At 38.1% G+C, this 26,124-nt stretch overlaps 1 protein-coding gene across 6 annotated transcripts in view; it reads left to right on the plus strand.

Annotated features, from left to right (window-relative positions):
- METTL15 (methyltransferase 15, mitochondrial 12S rRNA N4-cytidine) overlaps positions 1–26,124 on the plus strand; it is a 367,997-nt gene that overhangs the window by 220,036 nt on the left and 121,837 nt on the right. The window contains exons 6-7 of one of the 6 annotated variants that reach the window (XM_061380994.1): positions 9,483–9,570; positions 17,799–17,958. The exons of 2 other annotated variants lie outside the window; for them this stretch is intronic. In XM_061380994.1, the coding sequence (XP_061236978.1) occupies positions 9,483–9,570; positions 17,799–17,871 (161 nt within the window). In that variant the 3' untranslated portion in view covers positions 17,872–17,958. Of the gene's footprint in view, positions 1–9,482; positions 9,571–10,263; positions 10,337–10,790; positions 10,876–17,798; positions 18,011–26,124 lie in introns of those variants that run through there. 3 more of the 6 variants (XM_061380996.1, XM_061380997.1, XM_061380993.1) reach the window with 3 other exon arrangements.

Consider the following 26,124-nt stretch of genomic DNA (forward strand, 5'->3'; position numbering starts at 1 on the left):
AGCCACTAGACCACCAAGAAAGTCCTGATATCATGACTTATTAAAGTCTCCACTACATCTAACTTTTCATCTGTATTTCATTTATCCACTTCTAGTATACTTTCTGTAGGAACTATTTCCTTAAAAATTAATGGTGACCTCTTAATTACCAGACCCAATATCCTCTTCACTTACTTAACCTCTTCAGCTTTTGATACTGTTTATCCATCCTTCCATAAAAATCTGTGCTCCATTGCAGTCTCCAGAATCACTCCTGTAGCTTTGTCTCTCTAACTCTAATTTTTTCACAAAATCCTCTTTCTGTGTTCCATGAGTCAGAGCATGTCTTCTGTGAGTTGTTCACAAGGTATAGGTAGTCCTCGAGATGTGCATTTACTGACGGCAGTACTGTGAAATTCCTCCATGATCATCCATAGAGTAAATGAGAGATGAGTAACTTGCCAAGATAACAGATAGTGGAATGAACAGAGATAGGGGTCTTCCTGGTTGTTAAAATTGACATCAAATTAAGTAAGGTATGTACTAATAACTAGGACTTCAGCTTTGGTAATGGCAAACAATAATTTGGATCAACCATCCCACTCAGAACTAGAAAAAAAATCTAGAAAAGATTTTTTTTTTTTAAGTAAGTAATTTTGAAAGCACCAGAGGCTTAATACTGCAGTGAAAAATATCCAGAAGAAGGAAACTCAAAGTGGTTAGCCCAGCATTTGTAGCTGCCACTTGCCATTTCCACAAGGGGCAGCTGAGAAACTAAATATTCAATACGAAAATACTGAATCACTGTGTTGTACACATGAAACTAACAATTTTGTAAATCAACTATACTTCAAAGAATAAAAATGAAAGAAAATGTACAACTGAAAGACTGCAACTCATGGAACTTTAAAATGATAGTAAACGTCTTACATTTCTGCACAGCGTTTTTATGGTGAGAAAAAAATCTTCCTAGATTTACATATATTGTGTATGATTTTGCTTTTCTCTTTTTAATGGCGCCATACCTACTTCCGAATCTATAAATTACACTTTTCTCATAGAAACCTCTTTGATGATGAAGAAAACCATGTTTAAAAGCCAGCCAGATGGTTCTCCCATTTCCTATTATGTACATTCGTGATATTCATGGGGTAGGGAGGGGTTAGGGTGAAGGGGAAAAAACAACTATCATGAGTGTTGAACCAATCTAGTTATTCTAGAATCTATCATTGTTCCTTTGAAGAAATTCAACATTTGTCTTACAACCAGAGAATAAACATCAGCTGCTAGAGAAAGCTATTGAATTTCAAAATCCCTTTGAAATGTCACGTTAACCTGTTTAACTTGCAGTCAGTTCTTTAAAGCACCAAACATTTCCTGATGACTTCCAGATCTAAGGCTGCTTATATTTCTCTAACTTAAAAGTTTGTTTCCTTCACTTGCAAACGAACTGTGGTGAATGACTAAGCATGTTTCAGCCTGGGAGAAGCGTATCACAACTGCAATCTGTGCGTAGTTGTTCACAGGTTAGTTCAATTTGTGAACAGGGTCAAATGGAAAATCTGATCATTTGACTAAAACTACAAAGCTCTAGCCTTTATTTTTTAATGGCAGTCCATTAAATTTTAATCTTTTAAGTTGTATGTGTTTCATTGATTATCTTTTATTCTGAGATGTGTAGAAATCAGACAACCATTAATTTAATATCTGACTCAACAATATCTGTGTCCTCAGTCGTGTCTGACTTTGTAACACCATGAACCGTGGCGCATCAGGCTCCTCTGTCCATGGGATTTTCCAGGGAGGAATACTGAAGAAACATCTCAATTGAAGCCACATTTCCCAAATCTGACCCTGTGTTAGTTAAAGGATGTGTTGACAATTTCTACCTATTAAACTCATCTGGCTCCTTTGTTCCTGATGCTCCCTACTTTGTTTTAGAAGATTCCAATCTTGCCATCAACCAACCAACCCAGGCAGCGTACTAGTAAGGCTAATCTGGGTAGGAGTTTTGTGCTAGACACAAAGAATAGAAGGGATGGAATGATTTCTGATGATCTGCATAGATCAAATATTCTAGACTAGTGCTATCCAATAGAATTATAATACAAGTCACCAATTTGAGCCACATTATAATTTTAAATTTAGAGAAGTCACATTGAGAAAAGTATAAGGAAATCAGTGAAATTAGTAATATAGTCTAGTTTAATGTATCCAATATACTTTAGCATGTAAACAATATAAAAATGAGATAGTTTACATTCCTCTTTTTTTTGTACTAAGTCCTTGAAATCTGGTATATGTTTTATACTTAAAGCACATCTCAATCTGCATTTTGAGAATTATAGGCTCTTGAAAACTCTAAATGTGTAGTGGTTACCAGATTGGACAGCATAGTTTTAAACTCAGAATAAATGCCAGATTTTTCTGTATATCTGGCTTTGTCATAGAGGTGACCAGCTTTTCACCTTTTAAAAAAGCTTCTCTTCCATAATAACTATCTAGTAATAATTGAATAAACAGTTTCTTCTATTGTACTGTGTCATACATGCAGGAGGATATAAGCCATATCCCCTGAAGTCATGCAGTGCACTGACCCTGACCATGAAGAAGCTACATCATTTCATTCTCTAAAGGGCTAGTGGATTTGATACAGTTACAAAACAGCCTTAAATAAAACAGATTTTTGTGCCAACATCCAAAATCAAACAAAATGATTCTAACATCCTCTCTAAAAAATTGCTTCAGCATAACTATACCAGGGTTGCCATTCAGATCAACATTAAAAGTTGAGTGTAAATTCTGAGTAAATTGGGCATTCCTGACCAGAAACAAGTAACTACAGCATATATGAAGCCAGGAATGGGTGCTTCCAATGAAAGATATTTAAAGTTAATGGTTACTCTTTTAAAGGAAGGTGGAGCTTTTTCCCTCCCCGTACCCTTCACCACACCAAAAAAACATATTGCTATCTTACTCAAATGTTATAGAGTATTGACCTGAATAGTCTTGAAGACTAAATGCCAAGAAAAAGAAATGTAAAAAGTCAAAATGATTGTCTGAGGAGGCCTTATAAATAAAGGAAAGAAAAGAAGAGAAGCTAAAGGCAAAGGAGAAAAGGAAAGATATACCCAGTTGAATGCACAATTCTAAAAATGTAACGAGAGATAAGAAAGCCTTCCTCAGTGATCAATGCAAAGAAATAGAGGAAAACAATAGAATGAGAAAGACTAGAGATCTCTTCAAGAAAATGAGAGATATCAAGGGAACATTTCATGCAAAGATGGGCTCAATAAAGGACAGAAGTGGTATGGACCTAACAGAAGCAGAAGATATTAAGAACAGGTGGCAAGAATACACAGAAGAATTATACACACACAAAAAAAGCCAAAATTATAGTTCATATGCAACAGCTATTTTACAGAGACATCTTTAGCATGATTTCTGTTAAACAACTACTTATATGCATTTCATTTTTAGAATAACAATTTTCTTGCCATTGAATGAAAAAAATTCCCCCAAATTCTTCCAGGCACCAATTTGCTTTTACCCAATGAAGTGCTCTGTGGTGTCTTTAAATGACATCATTTGGAACAGATACAGCATCCTTTGAGGAAAGGGCACATTGTTAAGTTTGTTAAAAGCTATAATGGGCATCTTGAGTCTTTTCCTCAGAGGTAAAAAAAAATCTCAATGCTAGCAGTTAATAAATGTTAATAAGAATATTTTAAAATAGTGGCTACAATATTGCAGTGTTAATTGCATTACTCACTGAAAGAAATGCAATGAGTCATATTTTATAGTTGTTACTTATGCAATTTGGAGAACTTTTTAGGCTCTTGATAAAGAATGAGGGAACTCCAAACCTGATAAAATGAGTCTAGAAAAATAATTTCCTTTCTTTAATAAGGTTTAGGAAATTTGTAATTAAGACGAAAGCAACCTGAAACTGTGTTATGAATTTATAGTCTTTTCAAACTCAACAGGATCAGTTGATTTGAATTGTTCCCAACCTTTACAAAATCAAAGATCATTTTTGCTACTTCTTATTTCCAGCTTTTCTAACAATATGAACCTATTGTTTAAGGGGAAAAGATATGTTTTTACCAAATAGAAATAGAATTTATTTTCCTATCTCATTAGTGAAAGGCATATACAATTACAAATCAGCTTCTGTTCAGTGTAAAACAAAGGGTGTTACAATGATCAGTTCAGTTCAGTTGCTCAGTCATGTCTGACTCTGCGACCCCATGGACTGTAGCATGCCAGGCTTCCCTATCCATCACCAACTCCTGGAGCTTTCTCAAACTCATGTCCATCAAGTCGGTGATGCCATCCACCATCTCATCCTCTGCCGTCCCCTTCTCCTCCTGCCTTCAATCTTTCCTAGCATCGGGGTCTTTTCAAACGAGTCAGTTCTTCACATCAGGTGGCCAAAGTATTGGAGTTTCAGCTTCAGCAACAGTCCTTCCAATGAACATTCAGGAGTGATTTCCTTTAGGATGGACTGGTGTGATCACCTTGCAGTCCAAGAGACTCTCAAGAGTCTTCTCCAACACCACAGTTCAAAAGCGTCAATCCTTCGTCGCTCAACTTTCTTCTCAGTCCAACTGTTAACATCCGTACATGACTACTGGAAAAACCATAGCTTTGACTAGACGGACCTTTGTCGGCGAAGTAATGTCTCTACTTTTTAATATGCTGTCTAGGTTGGTCATAGCTTTTCTTCTAAGGAGCAAGCATCTTTTAATTTCATGGCTGCAGTCACCATCTGCAGTGATTTTGGAGCCCCAGAAAATAAAGTCTGTCGCTGTTTCCATTGTTTCCCCATCTATTTGCCATGAAGTGATGGGACCGAAAGCCATTATCTTAGTTTTTTGAATGTTGAGTTTTAAGCCAGCTTTTTCACTTTTCTCTTTCACTTTCATCAAAAGGCTCTTTAGTTTCTCTTCACTTTCTGCCAGAAGGGTGGTGTCATCTGCACATCTGAGGTTATTGATATGGATCAAAATAATTCTGGAGAAAAGGAAGACAGATGGATCAGACAAACACAGAAGACTTAACTACACTAAGAAGCTAAAGTAAGTTAGTGGGTTCTCGAAAATTACATGTCCATGTTTATTTACTGCAGAGTGATAAATGTGCTCACAGCTCAACTCAGAAATGCCTGACTCCTTCCTAACTAAGAAAATTGATACTTCAAAAAGAACAAGGTGAATGCTTAAATGTAAGCTCCTTCACACCTCTCCTTGTAACAACCTTCACCTCTTCTGCTAATTAAGTCCTTTTCATCATCCAAAACTCAAATGTTCTGGTCATGAGAATGCTGCCACCTACTACAGGGAGCATAAGTAACTAAGGGTCTAAGCGGCTGCTCTCAGAAGTACATTCCTGCATGTGCTTTAGGCCGTGCCTGCCGTGGACTGCTTCCCATCAATAACTGAGTGAAGTAGGAATCCAATTACCCATTCCAGGAAGACGCAGGAGTACTTGACAGCCAGGCTTGGCTGAAGAACTCACAAACGCCTCTGCTGAACCTTCCATCCAAACTTCCTTACCTCTCTTCACACAGGGTCAGACTTACATCACCGCCCAATGACTCCCCCAAACTTCGTCAGCTTCCTCCTCCTTTCCATTCATGCAGGCATTCCCTTAATAAACCATTTGCATATTTAATCCTGTCTTGGGATCTGCTTCTCAGAGGTGCTGCCCTAATACATCAACTCTAACGTCTCTGTCAATTTCTCAAACTGCATGTGCTCATGACACTGCACAAAAGGAGAGGAGGGTGTGGCCCTATTATGGTCTAGCCCCTTCTCCCCTCCCCACTTGCCTCTACCATCCCTCTGTGATCTAGGTACACCCAACTCGCTACCTACTCACAACACTATGTCTTTGAAAATGTCTCCTATAGCCTAAAAGGACTTCCTCTCTAGTTGTGTAAAACCATTAATCTTTCTGGATTTAATTGGAGGCTTTCTACCAGAAGGAAGAACTTTCTCCCCATCTATTTTGTCATTTATTTATATCACTGGAGTATTAGTTTATTCCATGAGTTGCAATTTATTATGGTATCATTTATTTTAATGCTCCAGTAGTCCTTGATTTGGCCAGGGAAAGCCAAGTTCACTTAGGCCCTCATCCTTCTTTGAGCATTTCCTTACTTTCTGTTACCAAAGATGTTCTAGGCTCATTGTGTTCTTTCCCAGTTCTAGCCCTGGATTTGGTCATTTCTTCAAGGAATTCTGATCACTTTACTATTTGAAACCCGCATGTGATCACTCTGTGCTCATTACCACTGAATGCCACTGCTTTCTGACCTTTTTAACAGATAGCAAGGAATTACATGTATCTTTATAATTATATCTATTTCTTTACCTACCTATAATAACTGTTGCTTACCTTGGTACATTCAATTCTAATCCAGTGCCAGCTGGGTTTATTCTAGTTTTATCTTTTTCCATATTTATAACTCCCTTTCCCATAGTGAGAAACCTGACTTTCATTGTTCTTGATATATTTATTTATTTGCTTAATCTCTCTGCATGTAGCTGATTTCCTGATACTGCTAGGCCCCCACCCCCTCTTTGCAAATAGACCTGCCCTTTGCTGAGGTTGGTGTCCTCTGCGTAGCACGCAGCTTACTTTGTTAGGCCTGACTCATGGCTATTTGATAGTAGAAGGAAGGATGCTAATAACATTTTCTAAAGAAAAGAAAGGGATAAAGGTGAAAGGGAGATGAAGAGACATAGCTGTTTTTAGCATTCTTTTTACTCTTTTTAACACTATATCTCTGTTTTGGAGAAGGGGGCATTATTATTATTATTTGATAATCTCTGTTGTAAAGAAGAGAGAGCAAGACTTCCCTGGTGGTTGAGTGGTTAAGACTCTGGGCTTCCAATGCAGGGGACACTGGTCATGGAACTAAGATCCCACATGCCACATGGCAAAAAATAAAAATTAAAAATAAAGCTATATTTAAAACAATGAAGAAATGTTAAAAAAAAAGGAGAACAGGCTTCAGGCTTAGAGCCTTCTGCAAGGAATCTTATCTAGAATTTAATAACACTGTTTTATTTTAATTGTGATTGTATTTAAAGTTACCTGATCTACTTCTTTTCTTCAAATATATTTTTTAATGAGGGGAAAAGTTACATATTTTAATCAGCACAGTTCTTAAGTATACAATTCAATGACTTTAAACAAATCTCTCTATATATCACAAATTTATATATATGTATGTGTGTATATATACACACACACACACACACACCACTGAGATGTAGAACATTTTCATGTCCCTAAAAATGCAAGTCAATCTCCACTCCCGTAGCTATCTGCTCTTCTGATTTATATTAGAATTGGTTTTGCTTCCTTTGTGAATATTTTTAAGGAAAAAAAAATGTGTTAATCAATTAATTAAATAAGATAAATGGTAAAGATGATGCAAAGAATAGAAGGCAGTGCATAAATGATGGGAATTTGGGCACAGTGGTTTATTTCATGGACATTTAACCTCAGAAATATTGCTGTTGCTAAGATGGAGATGGCTGCCAGCACTATTTAAACTATTAGACACAAGTTATGGCCTCTCCTCTCTACTCTTTCCATATGTACTTATCCTTTAAACATCTATTGTATACCTATTATGTGCTATGATGTCCAAGGGCTGTAGATAAATAAAAAATGCCTGCACCCAAAATAGAGATGATCACCATAACCTGATGACCATTTGGTCATGTGAAATTATTTACAAATCTGGCCACAAATTCTCATAACCATTTTATTGATGATGGTCAAAATTCACAAGTTCACTAATTTGCCTGAGGACAGTTTCAGAGGCACTTGAAAGACATGTTTTCTCAAAAAAAGAGGAAAAGCAGAGGGTAGAATTCCTATTTCATAATTTGCATGTTTTTAAAAATATACAAATTGTTTTATTATAAAATTACACCTGACATTAACAAAATACACGAAAGGGCCAACCATACTCTACAACTTAAGCATATTAAACACCATGTTAATCCAAATATGCTGACATGGTCACTCCTCACATAGTAAAATACAGCTAGAAAGAAAATTAAGTTGGATTGAAGTTTTTTGGATAAAACTTTAAATGGTACACACTCCTTCTTTTGCTCTACTTGTTTTTATCTTGATGTATTTTTATTGTCCAGCAACTGATCCATTTTGTACCGCAGTTAGCACCTTGTGAAAAGGCACAAAAGTAGACACAAAGTGATGCTGTGCACCAGCCACCTGATGTTCACAGACTCTCTGGGCCACGTCCCCACAGAGCAAATGCTCTACTTAGGAAAATAAATTATACCAAAAATTTTTAACTTTACTTTTGAGAAATAGGAATTATAAACTCCCACATAAACATTTTCCACCTTAACTATTAAAATACATTCACACTAGGTCATTTGTTACCAAGCAACTTTTACCAACAAATATCACTAACTCCCCATATCCTACCAAATTTGACAGGCTTCACCATTCTGCAAAGTGGAATAAATTCTAATTTCTCTTTACAGAGAATAGGTAAATAGTAGTGGGTTCTACTTTACTTGTAAAACCTAATGAAATTTGAGACAGGCTACTTAAAGCTATAAGTTCATGGACAGTCATTTATCGACACAAATAAATAATCATTGTGAACATCTGGAATTTTTTTTCTAACTCTTTGTCGTATTTCTTTATAATAGTATCTCAGTATCTGCCTCACAGGCATCAGTGAGATATTGTGTGTGTGTGTGTGTGAGAGAGAAAGAGAGAGTGTGTTTTATAAAGCATGGTGCACTATTCAAATATAAGGGAGTGCAGTCCTCATAAGTCTATACAGTTTGTTGTACAAAGCCATGGTATAACACGTGTCCCTGCATTTGAGTATCGTTTAAGTATAAACTTAAGGCAGTTTAATGTAACAGAACAGTATTCACCAGTCATAAATAATGGTGAATAAGGCATGGCAGGAAATTTATAACAGCAGAATTATCATAGGTAGCTTTGAGAGATCTTAAGTGAAGACAGGGGCTTGCCTGGTGGCTCAGCAGTAAAAAAGCCACCTGCCAATGCAGGAGACATGAATTCCATCCATGGGTCGGGGATATCCCCTGGAGAAGGAGATAGTAATCCACTCCAATATTCTTGCTTGGGAAATCCCATGGGCAGGAACCTGGTATGTTGCCTGCAGTCCATGGGGTCACAAAAAGTTGGACATGACTTAGCAACTGAACAACAATAAGGTGAAGACAGCTCATGGTTGTGAAGGCTGTAAAGCCAACGCTTGAGAGGAACTAAGCCTAAGAAGCGCTGCTGGGAGGCTCACTTGGCCTGGAGCCATGAAGCCACTTGCTTGTTCTCTTTGCCTTGAGTTCCCTCACCAGGATGCCACTTTATAAAGGCAAAACTGACTCTGTAGATGAATATCATAAGACAGAGGATAAAGTGTAGATATTGTAATTCTTTGTGATGTAATTTATTTTTCTATTTATATTAAGTCTACGTTGTTTGTCTGCAAGTTGAGCTTGAGAAGCTGAACTGTTTTAGAGATGCCCAGGACCTAGCCTCCACCTCTTCACAACACAGGTGAGAAAATATTGCCTTCTCTTTCTTTTGGGAGGAGGGGCTGTTTGGGCAAAAATGATTAACTCATGAATCAGTCCCCATGGCTCTCTCACTTTGGTGCTCCTACATGGCTCGAGGAGAAAACAGATGGAGAATAGGATACTGGAACAGGAAAAAAAGTTGGCCATGTCCCTTTTCCCATTGCTAATTTATAGAATCCTTGGGTCATTCCATGTGAGGGAAGGAAGTACCTAAAATTCAATGACAGATTGGATTTTGTTGTAGATTGATATTTACCCCCCCTTTAAAAATTTTTTTTATTTTGTATTGGAGTATAGCCAATTAAAATGTTGTGATAGTTTTGGGTAAACAGCAAAGGGACTCAGCCATACATATACAAGTATCCATTCTCCCCTAAAGTCCCCTCCCGTCCAGGCTGCCACATAACATTGAACAGAGTTCCATGTGCTGTACAGTAGGTGCTTGTTGGTTATACATTTTAAATATAGCAGTGTATACATGTCAATCCCAGACTCCCTAACTATCCCATCCGTGCCCCTGGCAACAATAAGCTCATTCTCTGAGTCTGTGAGTCTCTGTTTTGTAAGTAAGTTCATTTGTATCATTTCTTTTAGATTCCACATATAAGGGATGTTCTATGATATTAAATTTATTTTTGATATTTGAAAACAATGGTATTCTTTTGTTATTCAGAAATGGCCAGAAAAGAGATAGAAGTGGCTTGAGAAGACAGAGAAGAAGGACCTGGTAGAATGGTTTGAGGGCAGCAGTAGAAATAAAAAATAAAACCACCTTTATTGTTTCCTTCTTACTACAGCTCATTCAACAAGCAGAAGCTAGAAAGGTCAGAGCAGTAAACATTTCTACCCATGCAGTGACATAGAGCTTAAGGGAAATGGGTGCTGTAACTGGGTACATTTCAATTTTACAAAACTCATTTTTAAATCAGTTTTGAACTTTTAATCCCTTCCTGTGTGTTTTCAGCTTACTAAGTTATCCTGCCAAGAAAAAGTTATTGAGAATCACTGTGGAAGTGAATAGGAAGCATGGAATTGAGAGGGATATTGAGACTGGGCATAGATTTTAAAAATCACCAGCACAGAGGTGGTTGAAGATGACCGTATTTGCCTGTCTCTTGACCTGTTTTCAGTTATTGGCTTTATTTATTTACTTATATTTTATTTTAATTCACTTATTTCCGTGGCTGTGCCTGGTTTTAGTTGCAGCACACGGGATCTGTTAGTCGTGCCATGCAGAATCTTTCACCGCAGCCTGCGAACTCAGTTGTGACATGTGGGATCTAGTTCCCTAACCAGGTATGGAACCTGGGTCCCCTGCATTGGAAAGGCAGAGTCATAGCCACTGGACCACCAGGGAAGTCCTGTGTTATTACTTTAGCTAGATGGAGTCATATAATTTCATGCCTAGTTCACTATTTTAAAGATGGCTCTCTTGAAATATTTTGCAAAAATTCTTACTTTTCAATAAATTCTGGAATTTTCTGGGTCTCATCAATCCAAGGGTGTGGAAACAGAAGTTCTATTAGAAGAATTTCACTTATGTGGCAATTTGGAACTATTCTGTAGGTTAAAGATAGCTCTACAAGGCCAGGTCTTCTTGGTCTTTAGATGAAATCCATCATTCAGTTTCATTGCTAGAAAACCCACTACTACTTAACAGATTTGTGGAAGGATCAAAATGAAAGAATATATACGATGGCCCTCAGGGCTGCCCCTCCCACCCCTGTTTTGGATTCTCTCTACCCGTCCAACTTGATCTCTCACCGTCATTTTCCTTCACTTACTACCCTCCTGGCACACCGCTGCCTTTCTCATCTTCAAACATACCAAACTGTTTCTTACCCCCGTGCCTTTGCGAGTGTTCTCTATACATGTAATTGTTATATGTCCAACTCTTTACTCCTTATCTGCAGGCCTCCTCTCAGTATCATCTTCTCAGTGAGGTCTTTTCTTGCTCTATGTCTGAAGTCATCTCTGCCTGGATATTTGGTATTTCATAACCCTGCTCATATCTCTCATATCATTTTTTACAACCTGCAGTTATGTTATCCACTTATGCATTTACTTTGTTATTACCTGTCTCCTCCCACTGAACTTCACAATATATTTTATTGAGACATAATTGGCATATAATACTTTATTAGTTTCAGATATAAAACAATAATTTGATATCTGAATATATTGCAAAATTATCACAATAAATCTAGTTAACCATCTGTCACAATAATGGTTCAAAATTATTTTTTGTCATGATGAGAACTTTTAAGATCTACTCTCTTAACAACTTTCAAATGTGCAGCACAGTATCACTAACTATGGTCATCATGCTGTCCATCTCCATGACTTATTTATTGAACAACCAGAAATCTGTGTCTTTCACCCGTTTCTCCCCCTCTTCACCCACTTCTCCCCCCCACTACACTTCTGCCCCCCACCACCCCGTGTCTCTGGCAACCACCAATCTGTTCTCTGGATCTATAAGCTCATTTTGTTTTTCTTTTTTCAATTCCACATATAAGTGAGATCATAGCGTGTTTGTTTTTCTCTGACTTATTTTACTTAGCATAAGGCCCTCAAGCCTCAGCCATGTTGTAACGAATGGCAAGGTTTTATTTTTCTAATGACTAATACTCCATTCTTTGTGCGTGTATCCATGCGTTTTGTTGTGTATATGTGTCACGTTTTCTTTATCCATTTGTCCATTGATAGACACTTGGGTTGTTTCCATGCTTGGACTGTGCCAAATAATGCTGCAATGCTGCTGTGAACCTGAGGGTGTAGATTAATATATCTTTTCAGTTTAGTATTTTTTTTTTTTAGATAAACACTCAGAAGTGACATTGCTGTATCATATGGTAGTTCAATTTTTAATTTGGGGGGAACTTCCATGCTGTTTGTATAGTGGCTATGCCAGTTTATATTCTCCACAATAGCGCACAAGGGTTTCCTTTTCTCTACATCCTCACCAACATTCATTATTTCTTGTCTTTTGATAATAGCCCTGTTACACGTGTGTGATGACATCTCACACATGTGAGACGATTTGCATCTCACATTGTGTTTTGGGTTGCATTTCCCTGATGATTTAGATTTCAAGATCTTTGAGATCAAAAACTTCACCTGTCTTGTTGACTTCAACGCCCAAGGTAGCTAACCCAGTGCTTACACATTAGACACTCACTGTTTGTGGAATGACTGACATGAGCCCTCTGTATATGAAAGTCCATGGGGAAAAAAAAAAAAGAAAGTCCATGGGAAGGTTAGATCGAACATTTTGAAATAATAAAAAAGTAAAGAAATGTAAGTTATACTCTTTCTGAGAAAAAGTTGCTCCAGCATGTTTATATGAAGGCATGGAGAGGAGGTAAGAGAAAGCTCTCCATACAGGAAAGGTTCTAAAAGCCAGGGTTTGTTTAGAAAGAACCAAACCAGAAGCTCTGACTGAGGTGGACTTTGGCCTGGCATTCCCTGACCCCAGAAATGGTTCCTATCTATGCACAAATTCTCATTTGACAGAGCATTTCAGACCAGATGAACCATACCAAATGAAAGGCCTGGAGACAAAAACATCATTTTAATGATACCATTTTGTAGAGCAGTCTGGAATGATTTCATAGGCTAATACCAGCATCTCTTTGTCTGAGAGTTAACCCACCTTTAAACCATCATTTGTCATCTTCAAATTAATCAGAGACCCAGATGGTTTTCTGGCTGACCAAGGATGTGCTCCTGGGAAGAAGAGGCATTACCTGGCATGGTCGTGGCTGACACTGGTATGTTGGCCTCCAGATACATTTCTTGAGGACACTGGGCATATTCAGCTCCACATTTGGACCTGGTTCCACGCACATGTCCAGAGGCCCACATTTACTAATTACATCATGGCTCACTCCACACAGGACATTGTTTCTGTTTTAATTTCCTGCTCCTGGTAGGCAGAACTTTTTCTTATAACTTTGAAATACTGGTAAAGTAAACTGAAGGACCATGGACTTTGGAGTTACACATGTTCTCTGGCTTTACCACTTGCAAATTCTACCATCTTTGCAAAATCACTTAACCTGACTGAACTTTCCTCCTCTATAAATGCAGAAGGGAACACTGAATAGAGTGTTTCTGAGGATTCCATGAGATAGTGGGTGTATGAATGTGCTTGACACATAAATATTTCCTTCCTTTTTCCCTCTTTTTTCTTCCCAGTGTAGTTGATATATAATATCTCTGGTTACAAGCAGAATCAGCATTAGTGTTCAGAAACTTTAGATCTCAAGGCACGTAGCCTTGAGTTCACATCCCAGGATTCACTGTCCACATCTACCTTCACTGACTACCCTAAAATGTGGTAGGAAGTTTGAGTGAAGGTAAAGTTGAAACTCCAGTACTTTGGCCGCCTCATGCAAAGAGTTGACTCATTGGAAAAGACTCTGATGCTGGGAAAGATTGGGGGCAGGAGGAAAAGGGGACGACAGAGGATGAGATGGCTGGATGGCACCACCGACTCAATGGACGTGAGTCTGAGTGAACTCCGGGAGTTGGTGATGGACAGGGAGGCCTAGCGTGCTGCGATTCATGGGGTCACAGAGTCGGACATGACTGAGCAACTGAACTGAACTCAACTGAAGCCTCAAATTAGGACCATGTGACTTTGAACATCTGAAATAACACAAAGAAATCTTTATTTCTTTAGGCATTGCCTTATATATCTTCTTTCTCAGGTCACTTCTTATAGTGATTCCAAAGAAATTGGCAAAGAGAGAGGAATAATATCCATATATTGGATGTAGTAGACAAAATTTTGACCCCATGACTGTTTCTCTGTCTGGTGTTGCACCCATGTTGTGATAGTGAAAGTCATTCAGTCATGTCCGACTCTGTGACCCCATGGACTGTCCAGTCCATGAACTTCTCCAGGCCAGAGTACTGGAGTGGGTAGCTGTTCCCTTCTCCAGGGGATCTTCCCAACCCAGGGATCGAACCTAGGTCTCCCACATTCCAGGTGGATTATTTACCAGCTAAGCCACCAGGAAAGCCCAACTCATGTTATGTTACATGGCAAAAGGGACCTCACAATGTAATTAATGTTAATAACCAATAGACATTAAGATAGGGAGATTACATTATCCCTTTAAAGCAGGATGGGAATTCTGAAATATTCAAATCATGAGAAGGATTCTGTGCTGTTGTTGAGTTGGAAGATACAGGGAAATGGGATTGCAGTCCTACAACCACATGGAACTGGATTCTGCCAATAACCGTTGAGCTTGGTAAAGAGGATCCTTGGCTTCAAGAGTCTGAGAACTGCAGCTCTGGCTGACACCTTGATTTTACCTTTATGAGGTCCTAAGCACAAAATCTAATCATGTCTTGCTGCACTTCTGACCTGTCAAAACTGTGAGAAAATAAAAGGTGTTGTTTTAGGCCATTATATTTGTGGTGATTTGTTGCAGAATCAATTTTAAAAAATACACCAGGCTTACAACTTTTTCTGAAGCATGATAAAAATATGAATTTAATCAGGACAGGGAAGAAGTGCCTCCTTTTGAAAACAGCACTTTGGACCTGATGTAAACAATACAGCACTTCCACAAAGATTCTCAAAGATCCATATTTTGAGACCTTCAGGTTGATCTTTGCTACTGCCCGCTCTGGACTCCCTCAACAGCTCTTTGTAGTCATATTGTAGTACTTTTCATTGTCTTGTTATTTTCTTATCTATGTGACTATATCTACAACATATTGGTGTCTTAAGAGAAAGAATATGTGATTTACTTTTGTATCTCCCAAACCTAGCGCAGAGCCTGACATGGCTGGAGGCACAAGATGTGTGTTTGTTAAGTGAAACTGTGAATGGATGAGATAGAATTAATAAACTAAACTAACACTGAATTAATAAACTTTGGACACTGACCTTAATAAAAGGTCAAAGTATTTGTTGTGATCACAAAGTGGAATTTAGTTTTACATTGACATGTGTAGAAATTTTTATTTGCTCTGCACTGCCTTGCAAGTCATAAAAAAATACCCAGCCTGCTCTTTGATGAGCCAATTTAGTTAAAAGAGTGACTGTTAAATTTACCAAATCAGTTACCTTCCTAACTGAAATAACTTTAATTATATGTTTCATATATAGGTGTTAACTTCCAAGTCCTAACGTCAGCTCTCTAGAATGATTTCTGGGAAGTTCAGTTCTTTTACTTTGATGCCTGTGTCCATTTATCCACTTGTTCTAGAAACATATTTAATTCTGAAAATGTTCTTAAAGGACATAGAAAAAAATCTTACTCCTCAAGAGAGAGAGTGCATGATCCCTGGAGTTATAAAGTATGAAGAGACACTAAGAGAGAGTCTCTTTTGCTTTTAAGAGAGTATCTAAATCACATCCTAAAGTGAAAGTCACGTAGTCATGACCCACTCCTTGTAACCCAATGGACTATACAGTCCATGGAATTCTCCAGGCTAGAATACTGGAGTGGGTAGCCTTTCCCTTCTCCAGGGGATCTTCCCAATCCAGGGATCGAATCCAGGTCTCCTGCATTGCAGGTAGACTCTTTACATCCTTAAGCCTTTTATTGATAACTTCTAGCGATATAGTTACCATAACATCTTTTTGTAGCCCATTTCCAATTATCTGGAAGTTCATTCTTTCAGTTGCTAACTTCCTTCCCTTAGAAATTTTCCCCTGGTACACAAGTGTGAGATGGACTCACCAGATATATTTATTTGCATTTTATCATTCTACCATCTCACCTTCCATTCTACTTCATTGTCCTGCCATGGATAATTGGAACTGGGTTAAAAATGTGATCCAAGATGAACCAAGCGGAGTCTTTATCCTAATCCTCATGACACTTGTGTTTGGATCTAAGAAGCAGCTTGTTAGTTTGTACTGTAACCACGTAAAGTAAATTCAGAAGCTGTTATACAGCCACTTTCCCTTGAAGGACAAGAGAAATGGAGAAATTCAATCTATGGATAAATGGAATTAAGCTACAGAGAAAATCTCAGGCATGATATGAAGAAGGAACACTGCCTGGGTTCCAGAAGCTGTTCTGTGCTCAGTGAGACTTGGATTCGTACTGCTTTTAGGGTCTGTAAAGCATCTATTTATCATCAAAATATACCCCCCACACCTCCTTGCTTTTGTTTTCTTAAACTAACTAGCTTTGGTTTCTGTTACCTTTTGATGAGGAGTTCTAATGAGGAATTGAACTCATTCCTTTAAATGAGGAGTTCTACCAGGAATTGATCCTCTCTTTAAGCACATTCTTCCTTTCTGGGAAGTGAGAGGAGAGGGGAGCACAAAGTCTTATGGTTTTGCTCTTTTATATAATAAATTTTACTTAATGCTTATTACATGTGAAAAGAGATGACCATTGGCTCCTAAGAGGCTGAAGTACTGGAGCCTGGATGTTATTTCCTCTAATTCCCCTCTAATGAGAAGTCTTCACTCTAGAGCTCCTCCTGATTTGGACAAGACTGTTTGAGGCTCTCTCTACCTAGTTCTGTTTCTTCTTGCTGTTGTCTTTCACAGGCATTACTCCAATAAACTGTGTGCATTCCTAATTCCATATCCGTGTCAACTTCCTGAAAGACCCAACCAATACATATAGTCTTCAAAGGAAAATGGAAGGAGCATTTTCTTTTACTCAACAAATATGTATTGACTATGAACAATGGCCAAGCAATGTGCTTAAACACAAGGAATATCAGCAAACATAACAAAGTCATTTTCCTTATGGAACTTCACTACAATCAAATAGAAATGGCATTAAACAGATAAATTGCATAAAACACTGGGCCCACCAAATTATAATTGAACAAAGAAACATAGCTATGATGTTAAGTAAAAAACAAGGAAAAAGTAGAGGGAAACCTGGATGAAGAAGATGAAATATCAGAGCATGTTGAGTTTCAGTGAAGTAATAAAACCTGTAATTTTATATTTTAATCACATTCCACATTTAGGGCTCCAGGGCTTGAAACTGTGGGATTTCTTCATAAGTGCAAAATAATGAAGACTTAAATTGGTATCATTATACCTGAAAAATATATAGGGAATTAGAAAAGAAAAAAACAAGTCTGACTTGTTGAGCTAGCTTAAAAAAAAAAAAAAGAAAGGAAAAATAAAAACTAATTTAAAGAAGGATCCCATTGTCAGGAAGAAAATGAGTCCATAGTAGGAAGTAACTGTTCTCCTGCTTTATCTAGATCAGATACCACCTGGAATCCTGTGGTCAGTTCTAGATTCCTTTGGAGAACACTTTGGGAGTGGCAAAAGTAAATTGGACTCCACAGTGGGTATGAGGATGGAGATAAGACCTTGGATCCATATGGCAAAAGAGCCTGGAGATGTTCATCCAAAACCAAGCCAATCAAGAGGGAGTCATTATAACCACCTTTAAATAAAGAACTGTTCTACATAATTAAAAAAACAAAAATAAAAATCTCAGGCCTACTGGTTGTAATTTCTCATAAGGGTAGGAATAGGAACACTGAGTGGAAGCTCAGGAACACTGAGTAGAAGCAGATTACAGTTGAGTATAAAAAATAAAAGTCAATTTCTGAAACCTAGAAAAATGAAGACAGTCTAATCGATTCATGGGACACCATTAAAAGAAGCAATATGTGCATTACAGGAGTCCCAGAAGGAGAAGAGAGAGAGAAAGAGACAGAGAGCTTATATGAGGAAATAATGTTTGAATAGTTTCCAATCTGAGAAAGAAATTAGACATCCAAATTCAAGAAGCCCAAAAACTCCAGCTGGGAAGAATCCAAAGAGGCCTATACTAAGATATATTAAAAATCAAACTGTAAAAATTCAGAGACAGAGAATCTTAAAAACAGAATGAGAAAGTGACTTGTCAAGAGTACTCCTATTAGTATCAAGTGATGTATCATCAGAAGCACTACATGTCAGAAGGGAATATGATGATATATTCAAAGTGCTGAAAGGAAAAGGAAAGCTGGCAACCAAGAATATTCTATCAGGCCAAAACTGTCCTTCAAAGGTGAAGGAGATATAAAGACCTAACAATATAAACAACACCTGAGGGATTTCATCACCACTAAATCTGCCTTAGTAAAAGTGCTAAATGGAGTCCAAGCTTAAGAAAACATAAAGCTCTATGGTAAAGGTAAATATAAAAACAAATACAGAATATTTGATTTTAGTATGGAATTTAAATTTTAGTATGGAATTTAAAAGATAGAAGAATAACAAATAACTATAAGACTATATTATGGATGTAAAATAAAAAATATCACTTATGATAGGGATAAACTGGAGGGAGATATGTAAAGGAGGTTGAAATTAAGTTGTTAGCGGTTATAAGATGTTTTATATAATCCTACAAGGCTATGGTTTTTCCAGTGGTCATATACGGATGTGAGAGTTGGACTGTGAAGAAAGCTGAGCGCTGAAGAATTGATGCTTTTGAACTGTGTTGTTGGAGAAGACTCTTGAGAGTCCCTTGGACTGCAAGGAGATCCAACCAGTCCATTCTAAAGGAGATCAGCCCTGGGTGTTCTTTGGAAGGAATGATGCTAAAGCTGAAACTCCAGTACTTTGGCCACCTCATGCGAAGAGTTGACTCATTGGAAAAGACTGATGCTGGGAGGGATTGGGGGCAGGAGGAAAGGGGGACGACAGAGGATGAGATGGCTGGATGACATCACCAACTCAATGGACATGAGTTTGAGTGAACTCCGGGAGTTGGTGCTACAATTCATGGGGTCGCAAAGAGTCAGACACGACTGAGCGACTGAACTGAACTGAACTGATAACCATAAAGAAGATAGAAGATGCTCAAAGGAAAAGATAGTAGAATTAAAGCACATCACTACCAAAAATCAATAAAATCTAAGGAAAAAAGCCAGAGATGAAAAGGGAAAAATACTCTAGCCTTACAGAAAACAATGAATAAAGTATCAATAATAAATCCTTCCCAATTAGTAGTAACTTGAAATTTACATGGATTAAGCACTCCAATCAAAGGCATAGAGTGACTGAATAGATTTTTAAAAAGCAAACAAACAATATCCAACTGTAAGCTCTCTATAAGAAACTCATTTTAGATATAAGGATACACAGGTTGAAAATAAAAGAATGGAAAAATATATAAAAGCAAATGGTAACCAAGAGAAAGTAGGGTGGCCATATTTAAATCAGCCATAATAGGCTTTACGTCACAAATTGTCATTGGAAACAAAGAAGGATATTATATAATCATAAAAAAATTAACCAGAAAGATAAAACAGTTATAAATATATATGCAACTAACATCAGAGCACCCAAATATAGGAAGCAAATATTAGCAGAATTGAAGGGAGAAGTAGAATTAAATCTCTAAAAATAGGAAGAGATTTCAATGCCCTAATTTCAATAATAGAACAACTATACATAAAATAAATAAGGAAATAGAGGATTTGAACAGCAGTATAGACTAACTGAATATCACAGATACATACAGAACACTCCAACTAATAACAGCAGAAAACACATTCTTCTGAGGTGCACACAGAACATCCTCTAAGATCACACATTAGACCACACAACAAGTCTTAACATTAAAAAGATTGAAGCCATACCAAATATCTTTTTTTGACAACAATGGGATAAAACTAAAAATCAATAGTAAATGGAAAACTGGAAAATTCACAGCATGGAAATTAATGCACTCTTCAAAAACCAAGAGATAAAAGAAGGAATGACAAGGGAAATGAAAAAGCATCTTGAGACAAATGAAAATGAAAACATACTAAAACATATGAGACAAAGACAAAGCAATAGTCAGAGGGAAGTTTATGGTAGTAAACACCTGTATTAATAAATAAGAAAGACTTCAAATCAAAAACCTAACCATATACCTCAAGGAAATACAAATGAAGAGCAAGCTAAACCCAGAGTTAGTATAAGCAAGGCAATAAAAAAGATTAAAGTAGAAATAAACAAAATAGGAAATATAAAAATGATAGGAAAAAATCACCAAATTAAGAGCTGATGTTTTGAAAAGAACAGTAAAACTGATGATGCTTAGTTAGACTAAGAATAAATCAGAGAAGACTTAAAAAGCAAACATCAAAAATGAAAGAGATATTTTAGCTGAAGCCACAGAAATTAAAGTGATCATAAGAGACTTCTAGGAATTGACTAGCCCAGAAGAAATGGATAAATTTTTAGAACATGCAACCTCCTAAGATTAAATTATGAAAAAGTATCTGAACAGACCTGTAACTAGTAAGAAGAAAGACTCTATAGTCAAAAATGTCCCAAAAAGAAACACTCAAAATTAGATGACTTTGCTGGAGAATCCTACCATATATTTAAAGAAAAATATTAACAGCCATCCTTCTCAAATGCTTCCTCAAAATTTATGAGAACACTTCCAAGCTTATTTTATGAACTCAGCATTATTCTTATATCAAACCACAACAAAGTAATACAAGAAAACCACAGACCATTATTTTTGATGCATATTAATGCAAAAAATACTCAATAAAGTCCAACAGAACATTAAAAGAATTTTATATTTTGACCAAATAGAATGTATTTCTGGAATGCAAAGATGGTTCAACATATGAAAATCAATGTAATACACCACTTTAACAGAATAAAGGGCAAAAATCAAATAATTACCTCAATTGATGCAGAAAAAGTTTTTGACAAAGTTTAACACGTTTCCTGATGAAAACACTCAATAAAGTAGGAATAGAAGGAAACTTCCTCAACATAAAAAAGAGCATATATGAAAAATTCACACCTAACATCATACTCAATTGTGAAAAACTGAAAGCTTTTCTTTTAAGATCTGAGTGCAGATCTTAAAAGGCATTGGAAGGACTGCCATCTTTCTTGCAGTAGCAAGGCAGGTGGATGGTGTGCACACTGAAGCCCCACTGTGGCTCTGGTGTTCTCCAAGTGTGCCAGCAAGTCCTCGGCTGGTCATCAGACATGGGCACGCCAAGGTCAGCTACATCCTGGAAGCCAGGCCAGGCTTTGGCATGATATACTAATGCACAGTATGATGCCCAGGTGCACCAGCAACTTCTTCATGGCCTCTGACAAGGCAAGGATGCCCTCTCTTACTATTTCTATTCAACATAGTACTGAAAGTCCTAGCCATAACAATTAGGCAAGAAAAAAAAATGCATTCAAGTTGTAAAGGAAGATGTAAAATTATCTCTGTTCACAGATGACATGACCTTATGTATAGAAAATCGAGGAGATTCCACACACACAAAATGTTAAAATGAATAAATGAATTCAGCGAAGTTGCAAGATGAAAAATCAATACACGAAAATAAGTTTCACTGTATGTGCTAACACTAAACAATCCCAATATGAAATTGAAGGGAAAAATCCTAATTTATAATAGCATAAAAAGGAATAAAATACTTAGGAATAAACTTAACCAAGGAGTTTAAGCAACTGCGACAAACCAGTTGCTCTGAGGTCACTGGGACCACCCTGCCTGTTTCACTGCTGTTGGCCTTCATAGTCCCCTTGCTATTTCTCAGGAGCTTCAGCTCAGTGGCCGTCACTAAGCTGGTGGTGCTTCTGGGCATTGTACTGTGCATTAGTATCTCATTCCAGAGCCTGACCCTGGCTACCAGGATGTAGCTGACCTTGGAGTACCCATGTTTGATGACCAGCCAAGGACTTGCTGGCAATCTTGGAGACCACCTGAGCCACAATGGAGGCTTCGGTGTGCATCCCATGCATCTGCCTCGCCTACTGCAAGAAAAATGGCAGTCATTCCAATGGCTTCTGCACTGCCCACTTGTAGCACCATGACCAAAGCCTCCCAGAAAGTGAAGAGCACCAACCCCATAATGGTGCCCAATTCCAATTTCTGATATGAGGATGCCCTACAGTCTCAGTTCTATTTGCCTGGGGAGCCTTTGGAACAGTTTTTCCAAATGAGAGGAAATGAGCGCCAGAGTAATCTGTAGTTGATTAGCATTTGGGGAAGGCTGATCAAACCCTCCAGGTAGAGGTTCTTGGAGTTTCCTGAAGCTTGCAGTTAGGAAGAGAACAGTAGAAAATAATTGTTTTAGAAAATACCTCAAAAATCCTGAACAGAATATTAGTAGAAATATGGATGGCAATAATCATTCAGTTGAGGTGTTAGATGGAAATGAGCATCATGTTATTGGAAACTGGAGGAAAGGTCATTCTTATTATAAGTGACAGAGAACTTGGCTGAATTGTGTCATGTTCTACTGTTTTGTGGAAGGTGGAAATTTCAAGCATTGAAATTGGATATTTTACCTGAAATTGTTTCTAAGGAAAGTGTGGAAGCTGTGGCTTGGCATCTCATGACTGCTTATAGTAAAATATGAAAAGAGAGAGTGACTTGAACTTGTTAAGCAAAAAGGAAATAGAACATAACAGATTTAGAAAATTCTCAGCCCATCTGTATTGCAAAAAATGAAACACTAAGGGTGTGGCCAAGTGACAGTTCAATGAAATAAATAGAGATTAGGCATCTCAACAGAAACCAGGAGCTATTCTCTAAGATGATGGAGAAATCCCAGGTGGAACTGTCATTGCTGTTCAGTCACTAAGTCCTGTCCTACTCTTTGCGACCCCATGAACTGCAGCACGCCAGGCTTCCCTGTACTTCACTATCATTCAGTGAGTGAAAGTCACTCATCGTGTCCAGCTCTTTGTGACTCCATCCATGGAATTCTCCAAGCCAGAATATTGGAGTGGGTAGCCAGTATTCTTCTCCAGGGGATCTTCCTGACCCAGGGATCAAACCCAGGTCTCCCACATTACAAGCAGATTCTTTACCAGCTGAACCACAAGAGAAGCCCGGAGTTTGCTATCACCCAGAGTTTGCTCAAACTCAAGTCCATTGAGTCGGTGATGCCATCCAACCATCTCATCCTCTGTTGCCCCTTCTCCTCTTGCCCTCAGTCTTTCCCATCATCAGGGTTTTGTCCAATGAGTCGGCTCTTCACATCAGGTGGTCAAAGTATCAGCTTCAGCATCAGTCCTTCCAATGAATATTCAGGATTGACAATTTAGGATTGACTGGTTTGATCTCTTTGCTGTCCAAGGGACTCTCAAGAGTGTTCTCTAGCACCACAGTTCAAAAGCATCAATTCTTTGGTGCTCAGCTTTCCTTATGGACTGACTCTCACATTTGTACATGAATACTGGAGAAACCATAGCTTTGACTATATGGACCTTTGTCAGCAAAGTGTTATCTCTGCTTTTTTAATACATTGTCTAGTTTTGTCATAGCTTTTCTTCCAAGGAGGAAGTGTCTTTTAATGTCATGGCTGCAGTCACCATCCACAGTGATTTTGGAGCCCAAGAAAATAAAATCTGTCACTGTTTCTACTTTTCCCCCAATTATTTGCCGTGAAGTGATGGGACTGATGTCATGATTTTCATTTATTGAATGTTGAGTTTTATGTCAAGTTTTTTCACTCTTTTCAGTTCAGTTCAGTTCAGTTCAGTCACGCAGTCATGTCCGACTCTTTGCAACCCCATGAATCACAGCACGCCAGGCCTCCCTGTCCATCACCAACTCCCGGAGTTCACTCAGACTCATGTCCATCGAATCAGTGATGCCATCCAGCCATCTCATCCTGTCATCCCCTTTTCCTCCTGCCCCCAATCCCTCCCAGCATCAGAGTCTTTTCCAATGAGTCAACTCTTCGCATGAGGTGGCCAAAGTACTGGAGTTTCAGCTTTAGCATCATTCCTTCCAAAGAAATCCCAGGGCTGACCTCCTTCAGAATGGACTGGTTGGATCTCCTTGCAGTCCAAGGGACTCTCAAAAGTCTTTTCCAACACCACAGCTCAAAAGCATCAATTCTTTGGCGCTCAGCCGTCTTCACAGTCCAACTCACATCCATACATGACCACAGGAAAAACCATAGCCTTGACTAGACGGACCTTTGTTGGCAAAGTAATGTCTCTGCTTTTCAATATGCTATCTACGTTGGTCATAACTTTCCTTCCAAGGAGTAAGCGTCTTTTAATTTCATGGCTGCAATCACCATCTGCAGTGATTTTGGAGCCCAAAAAATAAAGTCTGACACTGTTTCCACTGTTTCCCCATCTATTTCCCATGAAGTGATGGGACCAGATGATGCCATGATCTTCATTTTCTGAATGTTCAGCTTTAAGCCAACTTTTTCACTCTCCACTTTCACTTTGATCATTTCTGCCATGAGGGTGGTGTCATCTGCATATCTGAGGTTATTGATATTTCTCCCGGCAATCTTGATTGCAGCTTGTGCTTCTTCCAGCCCAGCGTTTCTCATGATGTACTCTGCACAGAAGTTAAATAAGCAGGGTGATAACATACAGCCTTGATGTACTGCTTTTCCTATTTGGAACCAGTCTGTTGTTCCATGTCCAGTTCTAACTGTTGCTTCCTGACCTGCATATAGGTTTCTCAAGAGGCAGGTCAGGTGGTCTGGTATTCCCATCTCTTTCAGAATTTTCCACAGTTTATTGTGATCCACGCAGTCAAAGGCTTTGGCGTAATCAATAAAGCAGAAATAGATGTTTTTCTGGAACTTTCTTGCTTTTTCCATGATCCAGCGGATGTTGGTAATTTGATCTCTGGTTCCTCTGCCTGTTCTAAAACCAGTTCTTTGCTCTCTCCCATTAAAGTGGTATTATCTGCATACTTGAGGTTGTTGATATTTCTCCCGGCAATCTTGATTCCAGCTTGTGAGTCATCCAGCTTAGCATTCCAGACTCTGTATATAAGTTAAATAAGTAGGGTGACAATATACAGCCTTGACTTACTTCTTTCCCAACTGGAAATCAGTCCATTGTTTCATGTCCAGTTCTGTTGCTTCTTGTCCTGCATACAGGTTTTTTCGGAGACATGTAAGGTGGCCTGTATTCCTAACTCTTTAAGAATTTTCCAGTTTGTTGTGGTCCACACAGTCAAAGGCTTTAGCACAGTCAATGAAGCAGAAGTAGGTGTTTTGCTGGAATTCTCTTTCTTTTTCTGTGATACAGTAAATGTTAGCAATTTGATCTCTGGTTTCTCTGCCTTTCTTAATGCAGCCTGAAAATCTGGAAGTTCTCAGTCATATATTGCTAAAGCCTAGCTTGAAGGATTTTGAGCATTACTTTGCTAGCATGTGAAATGAGTGCGATTGTGTGGTAGTTTGAACATCTTTGGCCCTGTCCTTCTTTGGGATTGGCCTTCTCCAGTCCTGCGGATACTGCTGAGTTTTCCACATTTGCTGACATATTGAGTGCAGTACTTTAATAGCATCATATTTTAGGATTTTAAATAACTCAGCTGCAATTTCATCACCTCCACTAGTTTTGTTTGTGCTAATGCTTCCTAAGACTCACTTGACTTCACACTCTGAGACATCCAGCTCTAGGTGAGTGGCCACATCATCATGATTTTCCAGGTCATTAAGACTTTTTTTTATATAGTTCTTCCATGTCTACTTGCCACCAGTTCCTAATCTCTTCTGCTTATGTTAGGTCCTTGCCATTTCTGGCCTTCATTGTGCCCATCTTTGCATGAAATATTCCCTTGGT

Source organism: Bos javanicus, chromosome 15 (genome assembly GCF_032452875.1).
Source record: "Bos javanicus breed banteng chromosome 15, ARS-OSU_banteng_1.0, whole genome shotgun sequence".
In the NCBI taxonomy this organism is placed as follows: domain Eukaryota; kingdom Metazoa; phylum Chordata; class Mammalia; order Artiodactyla; family Bovidae; genus Bos; species Bos javanicus.